Genomic DNA, 16,459 nt, shown 5'->3' with positions numbered 1-16,459 from the left:
TCTCATCTTTTTAAGGACTTTTAAAATCGATTTTTTTTAAATATTTTCTATGTATAGACATCGTCTAGTTAAAATTTTATTTTATTAGTAAAATTTCATTTTGCAAAGTGATTTATACTGCTGAATATAGCGCTTTTGGGTTGACAACTGTGAGTAGGCTTTGGTGATGTTTTAAGAAGGACGCTATAGCCCATCCTTCGACTATCGAGTACCCTTAGTCACTTACGACACCCACGGGAAAGGAAAGGGTGGCCCATTCTATGCCGGGTAAAGGATTTATAACTATTGTGTAATCGAAATTATTGATGATTTTTCGACGTGAAATAAATTTAAAATGACACTTTTTAATTTTCAGCGCGTGATCCAAGCTCTAGGCGTATCATGGCATGCTCAACACTTCGTCTGCGGCGGTTGCAAGAAGGAGCTGGGCGGTGGTGGCTTCATGGAACAGGTATGGATTTGCATGCCCACAATCTTAAGGCAATTAAAATTAGCTTTTAGACTTTAGCGCTACGTCTTTTACGTTTTCTAAGAGACAAAGTAATAATTAGTTATATCAATTAGGTAACACAAAGAGAGTAAAAATTTACATAAAACTGCGAGAATAAATTAAGTACATAGATATTTTTATACAGTTGTTTTTTTTTTAATGGATGATAATGGAATGGTAACCCCGCCCGCGCTATCGGTATACACCGGCGGGGCACCAGTGAGAAATGATAAGTGAGGATGAAGCAGGTCAGTTAGCCCATCGTGACGAATTCAACAAAAATTGTTCACGATGGTTTCCAGGGGGAACCCTTTAAATTGCCTACCGTAACATCAGTGGCGTAACAATAGGGTGGCAGGGCTGGCGAAATGCCACGGGCCCCCGACCCAAAAGGGCCCCGGCTCAAGAGGCCGCGAGCTCAGAGTTTTTTTTTTACATTGTACTTGAGTATTTTATTTTACGTGAAAAGTTTTTTTTTTATTGATAGGGCCCCATCAAAAGAATTAGCCACAGGCCTTAAATGGTATGGTTATGCCACTGCGTAACATGGAAGAGTTACAAGCGACTTACAAGCGATATCGAATCCTTGAGTCTTAGGAGAGATTTTGCCTCACTATGCGTGTTCTACTGCCTGTACAACGGATTGTGCTTACAGGAATAGTTCAATATGATGCCCACGGCCACTTTCAACCATCATACGGCTCGCCATTGACAGGAAGTTCACGCTCATACCCTACAGCCTAAATGGTCGCGTACAACGCGATTTCAGAGATATCTCCTACGAACACTCAGGTTATTGAATGCCGAGGTTTTCTCAAGAGACTACAGCATGGGGTTCTTTAAAAGAGGTTACTTCAGGGTCGGCAAGTCGCGCAATGTGTTCAGTGCAAACATGTTTAGTGGTACTTATTATTTCTTTTTAATAGTAGTACATAAGTTTAAAAAATAGTCTGTAAATATCTATTCAACTCTATGCTCTCTCCGCAGAGCGGTCGCCCATACTGCTCGGCGTGCTACGCCGACCAGTTCGCGGCTCGCTGCGCCGGCTGTGCCAAGCCCATCGTGGACAAGGCCATTATCGCGTTGGACGCCAAGTGGCACCGCGACTGCTTCACTTGCAATGTAAGTTACCTTCACCCAAAGCTGTATTGAGCCCTTATATATCATCATCATCACCACAATCATCACCGCCACAAGCATCATCACTACCACAAGCATCATCACCACCACAATCATTACCACCACCACAATCAATTCTGTTCTCAATTCGGTTGTTTTTTTATGTTTCTTACGTTATAATTCTGACATTAGTAAATCATTTTAAATTTATTTTTTTTATCTGAAAAATTTACTTACAGATTTGCCCCATAGATTTTTTATCAAAATCGGTATAGTAATTTATTTTCAATTAAAAAACAAAATTTCCAAAATCAACACGTCTGATTTTGCTACTTATAACTAATAATCTAAAGTTTTACTATAATCTTATGGTTTTACTCTTATGTTGAAATTTTAGAAAACAATAAAATTTGTTTTCTTTTAGAATGCTAACACTTAATTACAATTTATATTTGCAGAAATGCCGGAACCCGGTAACAGACGCCACCTTCTCTGTACTGGACAACAAGCCCATCTGCGGCAAATGCGCTTAAACCACCTACCTACACGTCAAGTCACAATCTTATTTATTTATCCATCGAGTATTTACCTAAGATTATTATGTGTTAGTTTACATTAGTTCATTTAGCAATGCAAATTAGACTTACATTGATTGTCGCAAAACGACACATTGCGTGGACGACATTGCGTGGACGAAATGGCGGTCGGAGATTGATGGCTAATGTGGAAGTTTGTGGAATTTCTGGTAATAATAGTAGTCAATCTTCGAGTGTTCGCAGTCACACATACTAATCGAGCAGAATTAAACAAAATATTTCTATGATAATTAGATAATAACCAGTGTTATGGAATTTCGCAAAATTACGCCAAGTTCAGTAAAATATTAAGCAGATTGCTCGCATGGAATGACGGTATAAGTAATCTATGTGTTCATCTGGGACTTAGTCTATTCATGTACCAATTTTCATTCATAACTGTACAGCCAATCCAGCATGAATGAGCAATAAACTAAAATAGAATAGTAAGATCAAGAAATTCAAATATCTGTAAGCATCTTTTATGTAGCCTAAACATTTCATAAGCATGGCCGAAGGGGGGGGGGCATTGAAGAGCAATGTCCTACCCTTAAAGGACCAATGTCCTACCTTAAAATGAAAGACCCAAGAAAATTAAACAGATTTGCTTTTTCGAAGTCACTTTATTGAGGCACCTGCCCTACCTAAAACTTCATTTGCCCTATCTTAAATTTGGGTTTACTACGGTCCTGTTAGACGCTATAGAATTGTGTAAGGGATTTGTTGCAATACCATTAATAAAACTTAATAATAAGCGAGCAAATATTGATTCACACCATAGACTTTGAGATTCTATTATTACTTCCATAAATTTTATCATATCGGCAGATTGATAAGAAAACACTGGTTTGGTACCAGGATTCGTGTTCAACAATAAACTAGATAAGATATCTATTGATTATTTTCATTCTACTACGAATTGTAAGTTGAAATGTTGTAAAAAATAATACACTTCTATTCGAGCAGTCGTGTTATAAAAGAAAAACTTTTTGAGTGTTTTATGATGATAAAAACAAATTTTTCCTCTTAATAGTTCTCCATTTAATGATCCTAGTAGTTCCCCGTTTAATGCTCTTAGTAGCTCCACTTATACTACTCCTGTTAGTTTCCCAATAATTACTCCTAGTAGTTTTACTTTTAATGATCCTAGTAGTCCCCCATTTAATACTCCTAGTAGCTCCACTTGTATTGCTCCTAGTAGTTTTTTTCTAATGATCCTAGTAGTTCCCCATATAATGATCCTAATAGTTCAATATTTAATGCTCCTAGTAGTATTACTTTTAATGATCCTAGTAGCCCCCATTTAATGCTCCTAGTAATTCTACTTATACTGTTCCTGTTAGTTTCCCAAATTATGCTCCTAGTAGTTTTATTTTTAATGATCCCAGTAGTTCCCCATTAATGCTCGCCTAGTAGTGCCTCATTTATTGCTCATTAAAACACTCAATAGTTGCAAGTAATATGCACTAAATTGCGTTGCTAAATAAACAAAAGCACTTAATTATAAAAAAAAATTGATGCATTTCGATTTAAAACTCGATAGCAAAGCTATGACAGTATATTTAAGGAAATAACGTTTTAAATTATAAATATTGTGTTAATAAAGACATAAATATTGATATACTAGAATTTAATGTAATCAAAGTAAGAATAGGAATTTGCAATGACCTCCATCTGTCAAAGAACTGTCACTTAATAGTACGGGGTTTGAAAGTAAGCTATTTTGTATACACATTTTTCTACTAGAATTAATTATTTTGACAATTGTGACGTCATAATATGGCGGAGTGTCAAACCTGTTGTTATTTTGATAGCATTGAGTGGTTAAATTACTGTGATGCTTAGTGGGCTTTCAGTGATTTTATTTATTCGTTATATATTCAGTAGTACCCACGTGAAAAAAAAATATTTTTTACGCTTTACTCTAATCGCTGTAATAAATTATTATTGTTTTTACGATGGTTTTTATTTGGATCATGTCATTTCTACATTTTTAGACATAATATAAAGTGGTAAGCTATTACCATAGCATATAGAAGTATAGTAGGACATAAAAAATGGTAAACGTTTTTTTAAATATATACATATAGAAAAATACATTAGAAAATTTATGAATGTGGCTGGAAAATGTTAGAAATTACGTAAGTATCAAGGTATGGAGTCTCACACTCAGCACGACTGTGCAATAGTTTTTAACATTTATTGTACACCTTAAAGAACATACTTCACTTACCTTGTTTTTATCACGTCCAGTATTCTGAGCTCGTCCCTCGTCATCCAGTCTACTACTAGGACGCGGTGAATCATTCACCTTCACTGTCTCTTCAATATTCTTGCATTCTTGTCTTATGTCCTTATTGGAGCAATTTATTTTTGATACAGGGCTGGTGTCGACCTAAAATTTGAATAAATAATAATCGTCTACGTGGTGATAGACTAAAAATACGCAATGAAATCATTAAAAATACACAATGATATGGCCAATATATCTAAAGAAAGTAAAACTAAAAAAAATTAAAAACCAATAAAAAATACTATATACTCTTCTCTCTAAACTCTTTTTTTTTTTAATTGAAACCCAGCCAACAAGCTCGTTAATAAGCAAGCTAATGACCTGAACTTTTAGAACGAAGTACGAGATCTTAATTCTTAGAAAAGATAACACAGGGAGACTTTGTACAAAAGTCGATTGCTTGGGTACCTCTGTCTCATTCGTGTTTCAACCGTGAAGCGTGTTGTGTTTGCATGGCTGTGTTTCGGTTTGAAGGGTGGGATATGGCGTGAATTTACTGGGTACAGAGGAATAACATTTGAGTCCTTAGGAATGGCAACGCTAGGGAAGGTATCATGGTCGAAAGAGTATACTCTATTATGTCCATGGTACTGCTCATGTCTATAGGCGACGGTTACCACTTTCCATCAGGTAGGCCGTCAGCTTGTTAGCCATTCTAAGTTGTATAAAAAAAATGTAAGGTGTCATAGGCATCACAGTATACTCTGATGGCGGTGCTGTGCATGGTAATAGGCGAGGGTTACCACCTTTCATCACGCTGGCCGTCAGTTCGTTTGCAATTTCAAGTTGCATAGAAAAGATCAGTGTCCAATAGTGGGACATAATATATTTATACAGATGCAATAACCAAGTACCAATTACTAGCACTGGACATAATATAGAAAGTTACACATTTCTGAATTGAAGATTTTATATGTATATATTAGATACAAGATAAAGATGCCACATTCTTTATTTTGGACTATAGATATGAAGATCATAAAATGTATTTATAACTTTGGGTACTGATAGTTCCACTCCTTCCTTTCCTGTGGGTGTCGTAAGAGGCGACTAAGGGAACTTAGTGGTCAAGAGACGGGTAGCAGCTCTCCTCTTAAAACATCTCTGAAAGTTTGCCAACTCCACTGACAAGCATGGTAACTACTCGCAAATGCCCCTTATGGTGAGTCTTATGTTCAACAGTGGACAGTTAAGGACTAAAATGACGATGTTGATGATGTTCACGTCTATAACTTACTATTAGTAATTCTCAGTAACTAGTTTGCTGCTCCACGCGGTTCCTCCTGGAAACCATCTTGAACAATTCTTGTTGAATTCATCACGATGGGCTAACTGACCTGCTTCATCCTCATCTATCATCCTTTACTGGTGCCCCGCCGGTGTATACTGTTAGCGCGGGTGGGGTTACCATTTCATTATCACCCATAAAAAAAAACTAGTTTGCTGTGTTCTTAGTACAATGAAAATGGTGTAAGCACCTCAGATTTATTTTTAGTATCTTGAAGATCTCTTCTAATACCATTGCCAATCGTATTAAAATTTTGCTGGTTTGGAGTCGTTGGTCTATTGCGAATATTTTTTACTTTAGAACTCTGAGCGGACAGTTTATTTTGGGGTGCATTTGCAGTAATTCTTGGGGTGAGGTCTTTTATTTTTGCAGACCTTGGGGTGATGGTTTTACTGCGGCGAGAAGTGCCTTTAACAGGGGACAGATTCGGACTTGGTTCACGGCTGATGTGACTTGATGTGCACTAAAAATAATGAAGATCTTTGTGACATTAAGATCTTGAATTGCAGTACTCAGTAGTTTGAATGGTTTAATTAGTAATAATAATAAACTATTAAAATAAATTTATTCATAATTATAAGCACTTTCTAATAGTTATTTTTTATTAACCTGCCCATAGCAAAAAATGCAATTTCGGCTGAGAGAAATAGGCAAGAAAAACAGCTGTTTCCTTTTAACTGGCGCCATTCATTGGTAAGACTGAGGCTCTAATGAAGAGAGAAAAAATCTTCTATCTTCCTTTATTTCTATTATTTTATACTTTTTTTTATTCCTCCAGACCAATGTCGCTGAAATTTTGTTTATCCAACATCTTTACAACTAATGACAGTACAATATATAATCCTTAATATTATAATTACAAAATGGCCGACGGCACAAGATGGCGGACCATGTATATTTTGTTAACTCTGTTAATAGGGGATATAAAATGATTGCGGATTACATTATTAAGGCTTGTTTAAATATATTTTTATAGATATTAATTATTAAATTGTAAATAGTTTACTTACAGTTCCAACAGCTTCCACCATAGTTTGTATATCCGTGTCTCGGGAGAGTTTACGCTTGGCATGACCTGAGTGAGGGTCGCGCATCAGCGGACGGCGAGACCTGATTATATATATTTTTTATTTTACTTTCTTCCACTTTCCACCAAAACATCAGTAGAAAACATATAATACGTTTTATTTATTTACTGTTCTTTTCAGTAATTGTTTTGAAAATAAAATACAGTTTATGTTATTTGCTAGTTATGTAACTTTCAATAGGTGAAAAAATTTTTTAAATCGGTTCAGAATTTTTTTGAATTTATCCATTACAAACAAAAAATAAAAAAAAAATTACCTCAGTTTAGATGAAAATAATTTATAATGTCTCAATGATTTAAGCAATCGTAGATTTGGTATAAACGTAGTATTTGGGATGAAGGAGAGTTTATTTTTTATTCCAGCCAATCAGAGTCATGTGAACGACGTCGTGAGCGAAAACTAGTATAAAAAGTCTACAGAGTAACAACGTTGATTGCCATTAAAACAAACCTAGGGGACTTCTTGTGACCTTTGGCTGGCGGCTGCGTTTCAGGGGGCTTCCGAGTGGAGCTAGTCAAACTGCCGCGCATTTTCGACGTGCCACTAGGAAAATCAATATAACCAATGAAAAACATTTAATGTAAAAAGATATACGATGCACACTTAGGCATATTGTTTCAAGCAAATGAGAGCACGGGTTCGTTTCTCGACTAACATAGGTAATAAAGATTTTGGAGTCTGGGTGTTCAAGTTATTTTAAAGGACGTAGAGTTCTAAACAAACTGATCACTCAGAAGAAGTGTGAAAGACATTCGATATTTTATCATCATATCAGCTGTTGTCTGTCCACTGCTGAACATAACTGTGAAATGAACTCCCTGGTGAACTTTTCCCCAGAGATTACATTATGGAGTTCTTCAAAAAGGGTATATTATGGATTCTTCAGGTTCGGAAACGCGCATATGACACCCCTGATATTGCAAGCGCCCAACATAACTGTTTACCATCTGACAGGCTGTATACTTGCTGGCCATCTTTGTGACATAAAAAAAAATAAGCAACAATAACTGCTTCATCTTATTAATCCTAAGATCACAGACACATTTAAAATGATCAGCGTCTAACTGAAACTTGCAAGCAACCTGGTTTCAATATGATATAAGAAAACCACATATAGAGGTTAAGATCAAATGTTTTTAATATACCTGGATTGGTTATCTTTAGAGCCTGATGCTTTCGGTTTGAGGTTGATGCGTAAACTTTCCAACGAGTACATGGAAAGTCGAGCATCGGCTTCTGTTACTGAAAGAAAAACCAAATTCATTTTAAGTCGACACAACATTCGTGTCTGTGAAATAGATAGATAGATACACTTTATTGTTTCGTCCAAAACTTATTATAGATACATACAATTACAAGAAATGATCACAGTGTGAAAACACTAAAAGTGATCTCTTGGCAACCTTTGGACGGAGAGAAGTAATTACAAACAGTTTAATCAGAGGCATGATAAAAATTTTATCATTTTAAAATATATATGGTGATGTAATATATATATTTTAATTATGTTAAATGAAAACCTTAATTTTTTGTGACTTAGAATGGGAAATTTTACCAAAAGATTACCTGCAGTTGCCAGCTTGCCTGTTAAGCGCATCAACTACTGGAAACTGAGTGAGACCTATGTTTAGCAGTGGAGAGTGACGGCTGATATAAGTATATTAAAATATATGAATTTGGGGGGAAAGGGATTGTTAGTAATGGAGACTGAGAATCCCATTGCTAGCAATATACCCAATCAGGTCGACCTCCTCGCGGTTCCCCCTGGAAACTATCATGGTTAATTCCTGATGAATTCATCATGATGGGCTAACTGGCCTGTTTTCATTCTCATCTATCACCCTTCACTGGTGCTCCGCCAGCGTATCCCGTTAGCGCAGGCGGGGTTAACATACCATTTTCACCCACAAAAAAAAATATCTATGAATTTAAACTATGAGTTAAGCTATCATAAATAATTATAATGTAATATGATTCATCAAGTACCTCCAACTCTTTAAAGTATGTAAAAACTTACTGGATTTAGAACCGACTTTGGACCAAGTACCGCGAGACTTCTTCTTGCTTATACTTTTTCTAGACTTCTGGAAATGCGACGAATTCTGTCGATAAAGAGAGTGTTATGTATCTTTTTACTAATATAATTAAATTATAACTTGACGACGTTTGTAAATTTTTTTATACAACTTAGAAGGGCAAATAACCTGACGGCCCACCTGATGAAAAGTAGTAACCGTCGCCTATAGACATGAACAGTACCATGCCCCCTATGTGTTGCCATTCCTGAGGACTCAGGTGTTATTCCTCTGTACCAAGTAAATTCACGCCATATCCCACCCTTCAAACCGAAACACAGCCATGCAAACACAATTGCTTCACGGTTGAAACACTAATGGGACAGAGTCGGCCAAGCAAACGACTTTTGTACAAATTCTCCCTTTCTCCTCTGATCTTGGTTGCTTTTCCCATTTCTTAAATCCACGCGTATGAACCAGTGGGTAGTTAGTAATATATAATGATCCTGTATCATGATGTTCCTCCACATCAATCTCTAAAATCGGTTAAGCGATTTTACTGAAATTTCGTAAATGTGCATCGTTTGTTTCAACATGTGTGATAGGAGGTTGAGTTTCTTGCGTGCTCTTCTCAACAGATAACAACTTTTGGAACTCTGCATTCATAAACAAATGACGATTTAATATGTCCTTTCGTACAAGCATCTGTTTGAATAAAGACGATTTGAATTTTAAATTTGATAGTTCCATCGTCTTCATTCTAAGTGGCAGTAGGAGGTAAAACATCATTTGCCGGATCAGTAAGTTGCTTTTGTACTTGAATAGAGTTATATTTTGTTTAATTCCGATACTATTATTATGTGTATGAACGGAAACTGCTGTAAGATTGACCACCACTTTAAATAAATAAATTACTACCAGAAGTCCTATAACCTTTCATATTAGCCATTAATCTCCGACTGTCATTTTGTTTACGCACCTTTTGCGACACGTATTTCGTCTATAAACGAGGCATCATCAGACAAATTAATAAATCGCTGCTCGAAGCCCAGTGTTCACCGTTCGGCACTTAAGCGAAACGAATACTAGGCTCTAGATCAGCCTTTCCCAAAGTGAGCGATAATTGATCATGGGCGGCGGTAGTCACTTACCAACAGGTGAGCCGCACGCTCGTTTGCCCCCTGTGTTGTAAAAAAAAAAAAAAAACACCCGCTTGTGGGCGCTGCAGGCCTAAAGGTTAAGAGACCCAGAAAAAAATGGGTACGTTGTGTCTACACAACGCCCCCATTTTTTTCTGGGTCTTGGGTCAGGCTTGGGGGGTGATTTGTTGATCTTGAAGTAATAGTGGTTTTTGAGTAGATGAAATAATGGGGGCACTAAAAAATAATTTATTCTCAAAGTGGGCAATAGACAAAATAACCCCTGCTCTAGATATTAGGCGGAATTAAACAAAATAATTCTATTCAAATAACCAGTGATATTCAGTAAAATAGTTATTTTGTACATTTTAATTTGTTATAGGTATACATATAAAATTATATTACTTTTTTCACTTACAGTATTCCCAGTACTCCTCATGTGATCAGACATTTTCGCAGCGTATTCACTGAGAAGCATTTCCAACTTAACGCAGGTTGGTATCACATCCTAATCCGATTGAAAGAAAAAGACGAATTGAAAATTAAAGAAGAAGATTATTAAATTAAAAGATTTGTAAATAAACATTATGTTATAACTGTAAGAACAACCAAACTGACATACTTGTATTATATGTTTTATGAGAGACGGGACATTAATTCAATAATTTAGGTAAACTATGATAATATACCTGAATTATCTTAATGTTTTGAACATGTTACACCGACCGTGGTCACAAGTAGACTGGTCTAGTGCTTCTACGCTTTTGAGGTTCAAGTATTTTCTTCTACCCACACAATGATTGCGTTAATTCCCATCTCTTATAAAACATAAAATATGCAGCGCGAAAAATATGAAAGTTGCTATTACACGTATTTTTGTCGAGAATGCTAATAGCCACTCAAGATTAAAGATCCTGGTTTATCCTGAAACTAGTCGAACAATCTTATCGAAAATATACATAAGTCGATCGTTTTTTTTAATGACACTTAGAATGGTAAACAAGCTGATGTTCCATCTAATGGCAAATTGTAATTGTCGCATATAGACGTGAACTGCTTCATGGATCACAGAATGATTGTTATGTTTATGGCTTCATCCTGAGGACTATGGATTACTTTGGATTAGCATAATAACGCTGCTTGAGAACTAAGGTATTATGCCTCTATATCCTGTAACTTAACTACTACATCTCATCACTCAAACAGAAACACAGCCATATAATGCAAAAATATTTGCTTCGAGTCAAAAATACAAGTGGCCTCAGTCTCACAAGCTGATATGTTTTTTGTGTAAAAATCTCTTTTTTCTTAACAAACCGACTTCAAAAAGGAGGTTCTCAACTCAGTTCTAAATAGATTTAAAACATTATATTTTATCGGAAAGACATTTTTACAGATTGATCCTAAAGAAATTTTATCAAAATTTGCTTAGTAGTTTAATTTTTAGATCAAAATAACTGGTTTGGTCACAGTTTAAATATTTTTACATTAAGAATATTTTAAATTATTATAATTAATATTTTGAATTATTTGTGGACTGAGTTTCCAGTCGACATTTTAGAGTTCTAGTAGGGAATCTTTAAAAAGCATATATTAATATAGATACTCTTTATTTTCTCTAAGAGATTACAGTACAGTACTTACTATAAACACAAACAATTATAAGACTATATAAAAAAAAACAATGGGCGAGTTAATCGCTAAAAGCGATCTCTTGAAGGCAACCTTTGGATGGAGAAGAGTAGTTACAGACAGTTTGATCGGAGGTAAGATAAACCTTGTTCATTTTTAAAGTTCCTTTAGAATCGGCAATGTGTATATGGCATGTTTTATCCAGAACGTACATACATAACAATAATCGGGTTTACCATGATCTTTTCCATAAGCTTGTTCGCCACCTTTCTGGTCTTAAAAGACAAATGAAACCTACACACTTGATTTGCAGTGGCTTCACTGCTTCTGTTAATTAGGAGCGAGATTAACTTGAACTTTAATTGAATTATGATATTATTAATATAATTAGATATCTGGTTATTTCTCCAAATCCTGGTAGAGTATACTACATGCAAGTTCTTACGTCATAGTAGAGATTGGCGGCAGCAGGCGTAGGATCTGGTCCTGGGAGTGGCACTTCTCGAGCCAGCCGCAAGAGGGCGCCGAGTCCACCCGGCGTTGTTCCTGTCCCATTCCCCGGTTCTACTAGAACTCCAGCACATCCGGTCTGCTGCAGCGATTTGTGCGCAACCTGCCAGTATGTACTGTGAGTTCAGTTGATCTAAGAGGGGGAAAGGGTTTATTAGTAATGGGGTTTAATAGCCTTATTGCTAGCAATATTCCCAATCATCTCCATCTTTATGTGGTCCTCTTTGAAAAGCAACGTAGTTATTTCCAGTTGAATTCGATTTGACTTCATTTCTACGTCATTCCTCACTAGCATCCTGCTAGCAAATACTAACATCGTAGGCCCGTATCCCAGCCCATTTTCACCTCATTAAAAAAAGTTAGTTGATCCTGATACACGAGATCAAGTTAGGCTTTGCAAATATGTTAAGAGGGAGCATGCTATCTATTCTTCAATTATTAAGTTTTCAACAAGGAAGAAAGTATACGCATACAAGTACTAAAGCAGAAATTGTTTAAGCAAGTCTAGTACTGTATTACGGAATAAATAAGCACGAATACTGTTTTTTTTTTTTTTTTTTTTTTTAAGGAAGAACCTTTTTAATTGATTTACGAAAGGACTCTGAATCCGAATTTTCTTACCTGGAATGCCTGCAGTATATTTTGATGAAGGGAGACGATTCTCACCATCTGCGACTGGAATTGGGTGTGTTTCGCGAAAGGCAAAGCCACTGTGTTATTGCGCTTTATGTCTTGGATCTGTGAATTATTATGAGTATAACGTGTATTTTAGCTAATTTTAGAAATCTCAGGTTTGTTTTTACTAAGACACAAACAAAAAGGTCTTCTAAATACATAAATGCGATGTATGTTAGTATTACCAATAATTAGAGCAGTTTTAGTTAGTATAAGAAGAAATATTGCTAAGCCAGTATAGACTTGAGATCTTACAACTTTTTGTAGTGAAAGAATTTGGTTACGAGGTTTGGGATTGTTTACATTTTATATTTTTAATAGAATAGGTCTTTACATACCTGCCTTTGGAGCTGATACAAGTATATTCTATTAAACCTCGAGCAAAATTCAGTGGCACGACGAGACATCTTTGTCAGCACTTCGGGTTCTAAGTTCAGAATGTTTTGCTGTTCCACTGTCTCTCTGGAATTTATTAAAAAAATTTATTCGTTTCTTCTAATTTTAGGTTTCAGGTACAATCCGTGTTTAATGTAATAGGTTGCTGTGTTGTTTTTTCAGTACATTTAATAATCGTTACATTATGACAAACGATACAAAAGCCTTCAGTTTCAAGTTCAGTCTTTAAACCACTTAAGTTAATACGCTATTAAAGTAAAGTGTAGTAGCCCTTTATATTTGCTGGTCACGATTATATTAAACTTAAGCTTTGAATTGGATATCGATATGAATTAAAAAAAATTGCGTATATCAAATAAGCTTACTGGTAGAATCGAGCCCGTAAGTCTGATGCGAGAATTTACCCCTCTTTGTGTGTTTAACCGCTTATATAACGAATTGTGTTCTGAAGAAGTAATCGGAATTATGTCCACAGCCAACTTTTATCATCGCATCGCCCAATATCAACAGGGAATTCATTCTCACTTACTAGAACCTAAATGGTTGCATACAGCGCGGTTTTAGTTACTTTGAGCGAATGCTCAGATCATGGAATGAGCTCCCTGTCGAGGTTTTTTCTAAAGATTCAAAAAATGTTGTTAGGTTTCTTCTGGATCGGTAACATACACGTGGCACTCCCAGTATTGCAGGCATTCATAGGCTACAGTGACCGTAACCATCAGACGGGCTGTATGGTTGTTTGCTACCTTTGTGGCATAAGAAGTATTACTTGAAACTTTCAGGATGGAATGGGAACTAGCATATCTATTTTAATTGTAATGTTTATTATTGATATTTTTTATAGCAACTGGTGATAGTTACAATACCCCAAGTATCGCCCAAATATGAAAACACCATCACAGAAATTTGTATCTACTGCTTAAACTATCATCTTTTTAACAATCTGCAAATATCATGCCTAGCTTTTAAATAAATCTTTGCTATAATAGTCTTTTGACATAGGATCGAGTCATTTGACTTCACCTGCTTCCTTAATATAATGTCTATACATCGCATCTTCTCTATTGATTTTTAAATCAATAATCATAATAACTTACATAATGCTGAGAAGCTCTTCAGTCAATTTGATCCTTAAATCTTTAACTTTAGCAAAATATATGGTACTCTCTATCATATTGGTGACATTCTCTGAAGACTTGCCTGAAAAAAGTCCATAAGTAACATCAATATTATGATTTACTACTTTTAATGTATCCTATCTCCTAAAATCTTTATTCTCTAATTGTTATTTTTTTCCCCTGTCTTAGTGATTGATTATTGATTACCTTGCCTTTGTTTGCTAATTTATATCTAGTTTGACTGATTGTTATTTAAACTTTTAAATATTTTATAACTATGTGTGTATATGTATTTTCATGTGTTCATATTGTATCTGCTACGCCTAACAACTTTTGTGTTCTCAGTTTGTATGTATTAACATACGTCAACTAGAAGTAATTAGTTTTGTGGATTTCCCTGCTTCTGAAATCGACATCTATAAAGTAGTAGGCAAAAAATCTGTAAAGGAATAATCTGAAAGAATCTAACTTCACATACTTGACACTTTATCGGGTGTGGGCGACTTTGATTTCGGCGATAGGTCATCATTTTGCTGTTCTCGTACTGTATTCGGGCTGCCAAGAGAGTCGTTCAGCGCTTCGTCTTCGGGCCCTGTGGGATATTTTAATTTAATTTACCTGTCTTCATAGCTACAAGGATCACGAGATATTTGTTTCTTTTTTATTTCCATAGAATACCATGGAAATGTAAACAAACAATTAGCTCGACTATAAGGCAGTCTGCTGATCCAACTGTCTAATTGATTAAATGTTTTGATCTGATACCAATTATTATTTACAAATGTTTAGCTTTACATTTATTTTTTCAATGCGCCACTTACCTGTTCATTCTTTAATTTTTCCTACCCAAAGGTTATTTGCAAGAGATTGCTTAGCAATAAGACCACCTTTTGTATTACACTATGTTTATTGAAATTTCTTCGTTTCTTTTTTTTATGCAACTTAGAATGGCAAACAAGCTGACGCTCCACCTGATGGAAAGTGGTAACCGTCGAATATAGACATGAGCAATACCATGGATATAGAGTATACTGTTTCGTCCATAATACCCCCATGCGTTACCATTCCTGAGGACTCAAGTGTTATTCCTCTGTACCCTGTAAATTCACGCCATATCCCACCCTTCAAACCGAAACACAGCCATGCAAACACAACTGCTTCACGGTAGAAACACGAATGCGAGAGAGCTGACCAAGCAAACGACTTTTGTAAAGTCTCCTTCTGGCGAAAAAACTTAGCTTGGACAATAACAAATGATTTTGATTAATGCATGTATTTTAAATTATATACTATAATATTTTATAAGTTGTATATATTTATTATTTTATCTGTAATATTGGCGCAAAAAAGTGCTAAATAAATAAATAATTTTATATTTCGAGAGTATTTCTTTGTCGACTTGAATTTTTGTCTTGTCATTAAGTTTTATTGAAATAAGCCTAAATATAGACTCTCATATTCGAGAGGGATTATACTCAGATATGAGTAAATTGTAAAATACAAGAATTAAGTGCAATACATCCTGGATCTGCGCTACATTCTCACTGGCATTATCGTATGCATAATCTAGTCACTTACCTGACTCGTCATCCTTATCATCAAATATGTGGAACACATCAGAGTCTTCCTTCTCAGCCTCATTTACAAACATAAATACGTGTTGATTGGTGTTTTCTTGTGATGGGGAATCATCGTCACCTTTTGGTTGTATATCCTAGATAATAAAACACTGTCTAAATTGTTAGGAGAGGAACTGGCTGAAAAGCAGCGCTGTGCAGCTGTCCACATTGCACATTGCATAGACATGAGCAGTACCATGGACATAACAGAGTATACTGTTTCGCCCATGATACCCCCCATGCGTTGCCATTCCTGAGGACTCAGGTATTATTCCTCTGTACGCTCTAAATTCACGCCATATCATAATTATCATGTTCTTCAGAAAAAATCTTAATAGGTATAATAAGTGCTAAACTTACAGGCTCCATTATATTAGCTTCTTCTTCGTCCTTCTCTTCTCTCATCTTCTTTAGTTCAACATCCAATAATTCCTTGAGACAGGCATCGGGTAGCTGCTCCAAAAACTGATAAGGATCATCTGAAAGTAATAAACATCTCATA

At 35.6% G+C, this 16,459-nt stretch overlaps 2 protein-coding genes across 6 annotated transcripts in view; one reads left to right on the top strand and one right to left on the bottom strand.

The window, feature by feature from the left end:
- Nucleotides 1-4,140, top strand: part of LOC113519930 (transforming growth factor beta-1-induced transcript 1 protein-like) — a 49,445-nt gene extending 45,305 nt beyond the window's left edge. Inside the window, exons 4-6 of the mRNA XM_026905157.3 lie at nucleotides 356-451; nucleotides 1,478-1,612; nucleotides 2,068-4,140. Of these exons, the coding sequence (XP_026760958.2) occupies nucleotides 356-451; nucleotides 1,478-1,612; nucleotides 2,068-2,142 (306 nt within the window). The 3' untranslated portion in view covers nucleotides 2,143-4,140. The remainder of the gene's footprint in view (nucleotides 1-355; nucleotides 452-1,477; nucleotides 1,613-2,067) is intronic.
- Nucleotides 1-16,459, bottom strand: part of LOC113519928 (uncharacterized) — an 82,287-nt gene that overhangs the window by 62,284 nt on the left and 3,544 nt on the right. For 3 of the 5 annotated variants that reach the window (XM_052902262.1, XM_052902264.1, XM_052902263.1), the window contains 14 exons: nucleotides 16,318-16,436; nucleotides 15,917-16,052; nucleotides 14,817-14,930; nucleotides 14,318-14,420; nucleotides 13,163-13,286; nucleotides 12,771-12,887; nucleotides 12,085-12,252; nucleotides 10,426-10,515; nucleotides 8,871-8,955; nucleotides 7,999-8,095; nucleotides 7,304-7,396; nucleotides 6,776-6,875; nucleotides 5,956-6,228; nucleotides 4,418-4,579 (listed from right to left, as the gene is read on the bottom strand). In XM_052902262.1, the coding sequence (XP_052758222.1) occupies nucleotides 4,418-4,579; nucleotides 5,956-6,228; nucleotides 6,776-6,875; nucleotides 7,304-7,396; nucleotides 7,999-8,095; nucleotides 8,871-8,955; nucleotides 10,426-10,515; nucleotides 12,085-12,252; nucleotides 12,771-12,887; nucleotides 13,163-13,286; nucleotides 14,318-14,420; nucleotides 14,817-14,930; nucleotides 15,917-16,052; nucleotides 16,318-16,436 (1,781 nt within the window). Of the gene's footprint in view, nucleotides 1-4,309; nucleotides 4,580-5,955; nucleotides 6,229-6,775; nucleotides 6,876-7,303; nucleotides 7,397-7,998; nucleotides 8,096-8,870; nucleotides 8,956-10,425; nucleotides 10,516-12,084; nucleotides 12,253-12,770; nucleotides 12,888-13,162; nucleotides 13,287-14,317; nucleotides 14,421-14,816; nucleotides 14,931-15,916; nucleotides 16,053-16,317; nucleotides 16,437-16,459 lie in introns of those variants that run through there. The other 2 variants (XM_026905155.3, XM_052902265.1) reach the window with 2 other exon arrangements.

The sequence above is a fragment of the Galleria mellonella genome, unplaced genomic scaffold (genome assembly GCF_026898425.1).
Source record: "Galleria mellonella isolate WM207_F2 unplaced genomic scaffold, CSIRO_AGI_GalMel_v1 utg89, whole genome shotgun sequence".
NCBI lineage: Eukaryota > Metazoa > Arthropoda > Insecta > Lepidoptera > Pyralidae > Galleria > Galleria mellonella.
The sequence above is the reverse complement of the archived record's forward strand: the minus strand, read 5'-3'. Positions and strand labels throughout refer to the sequence as shown.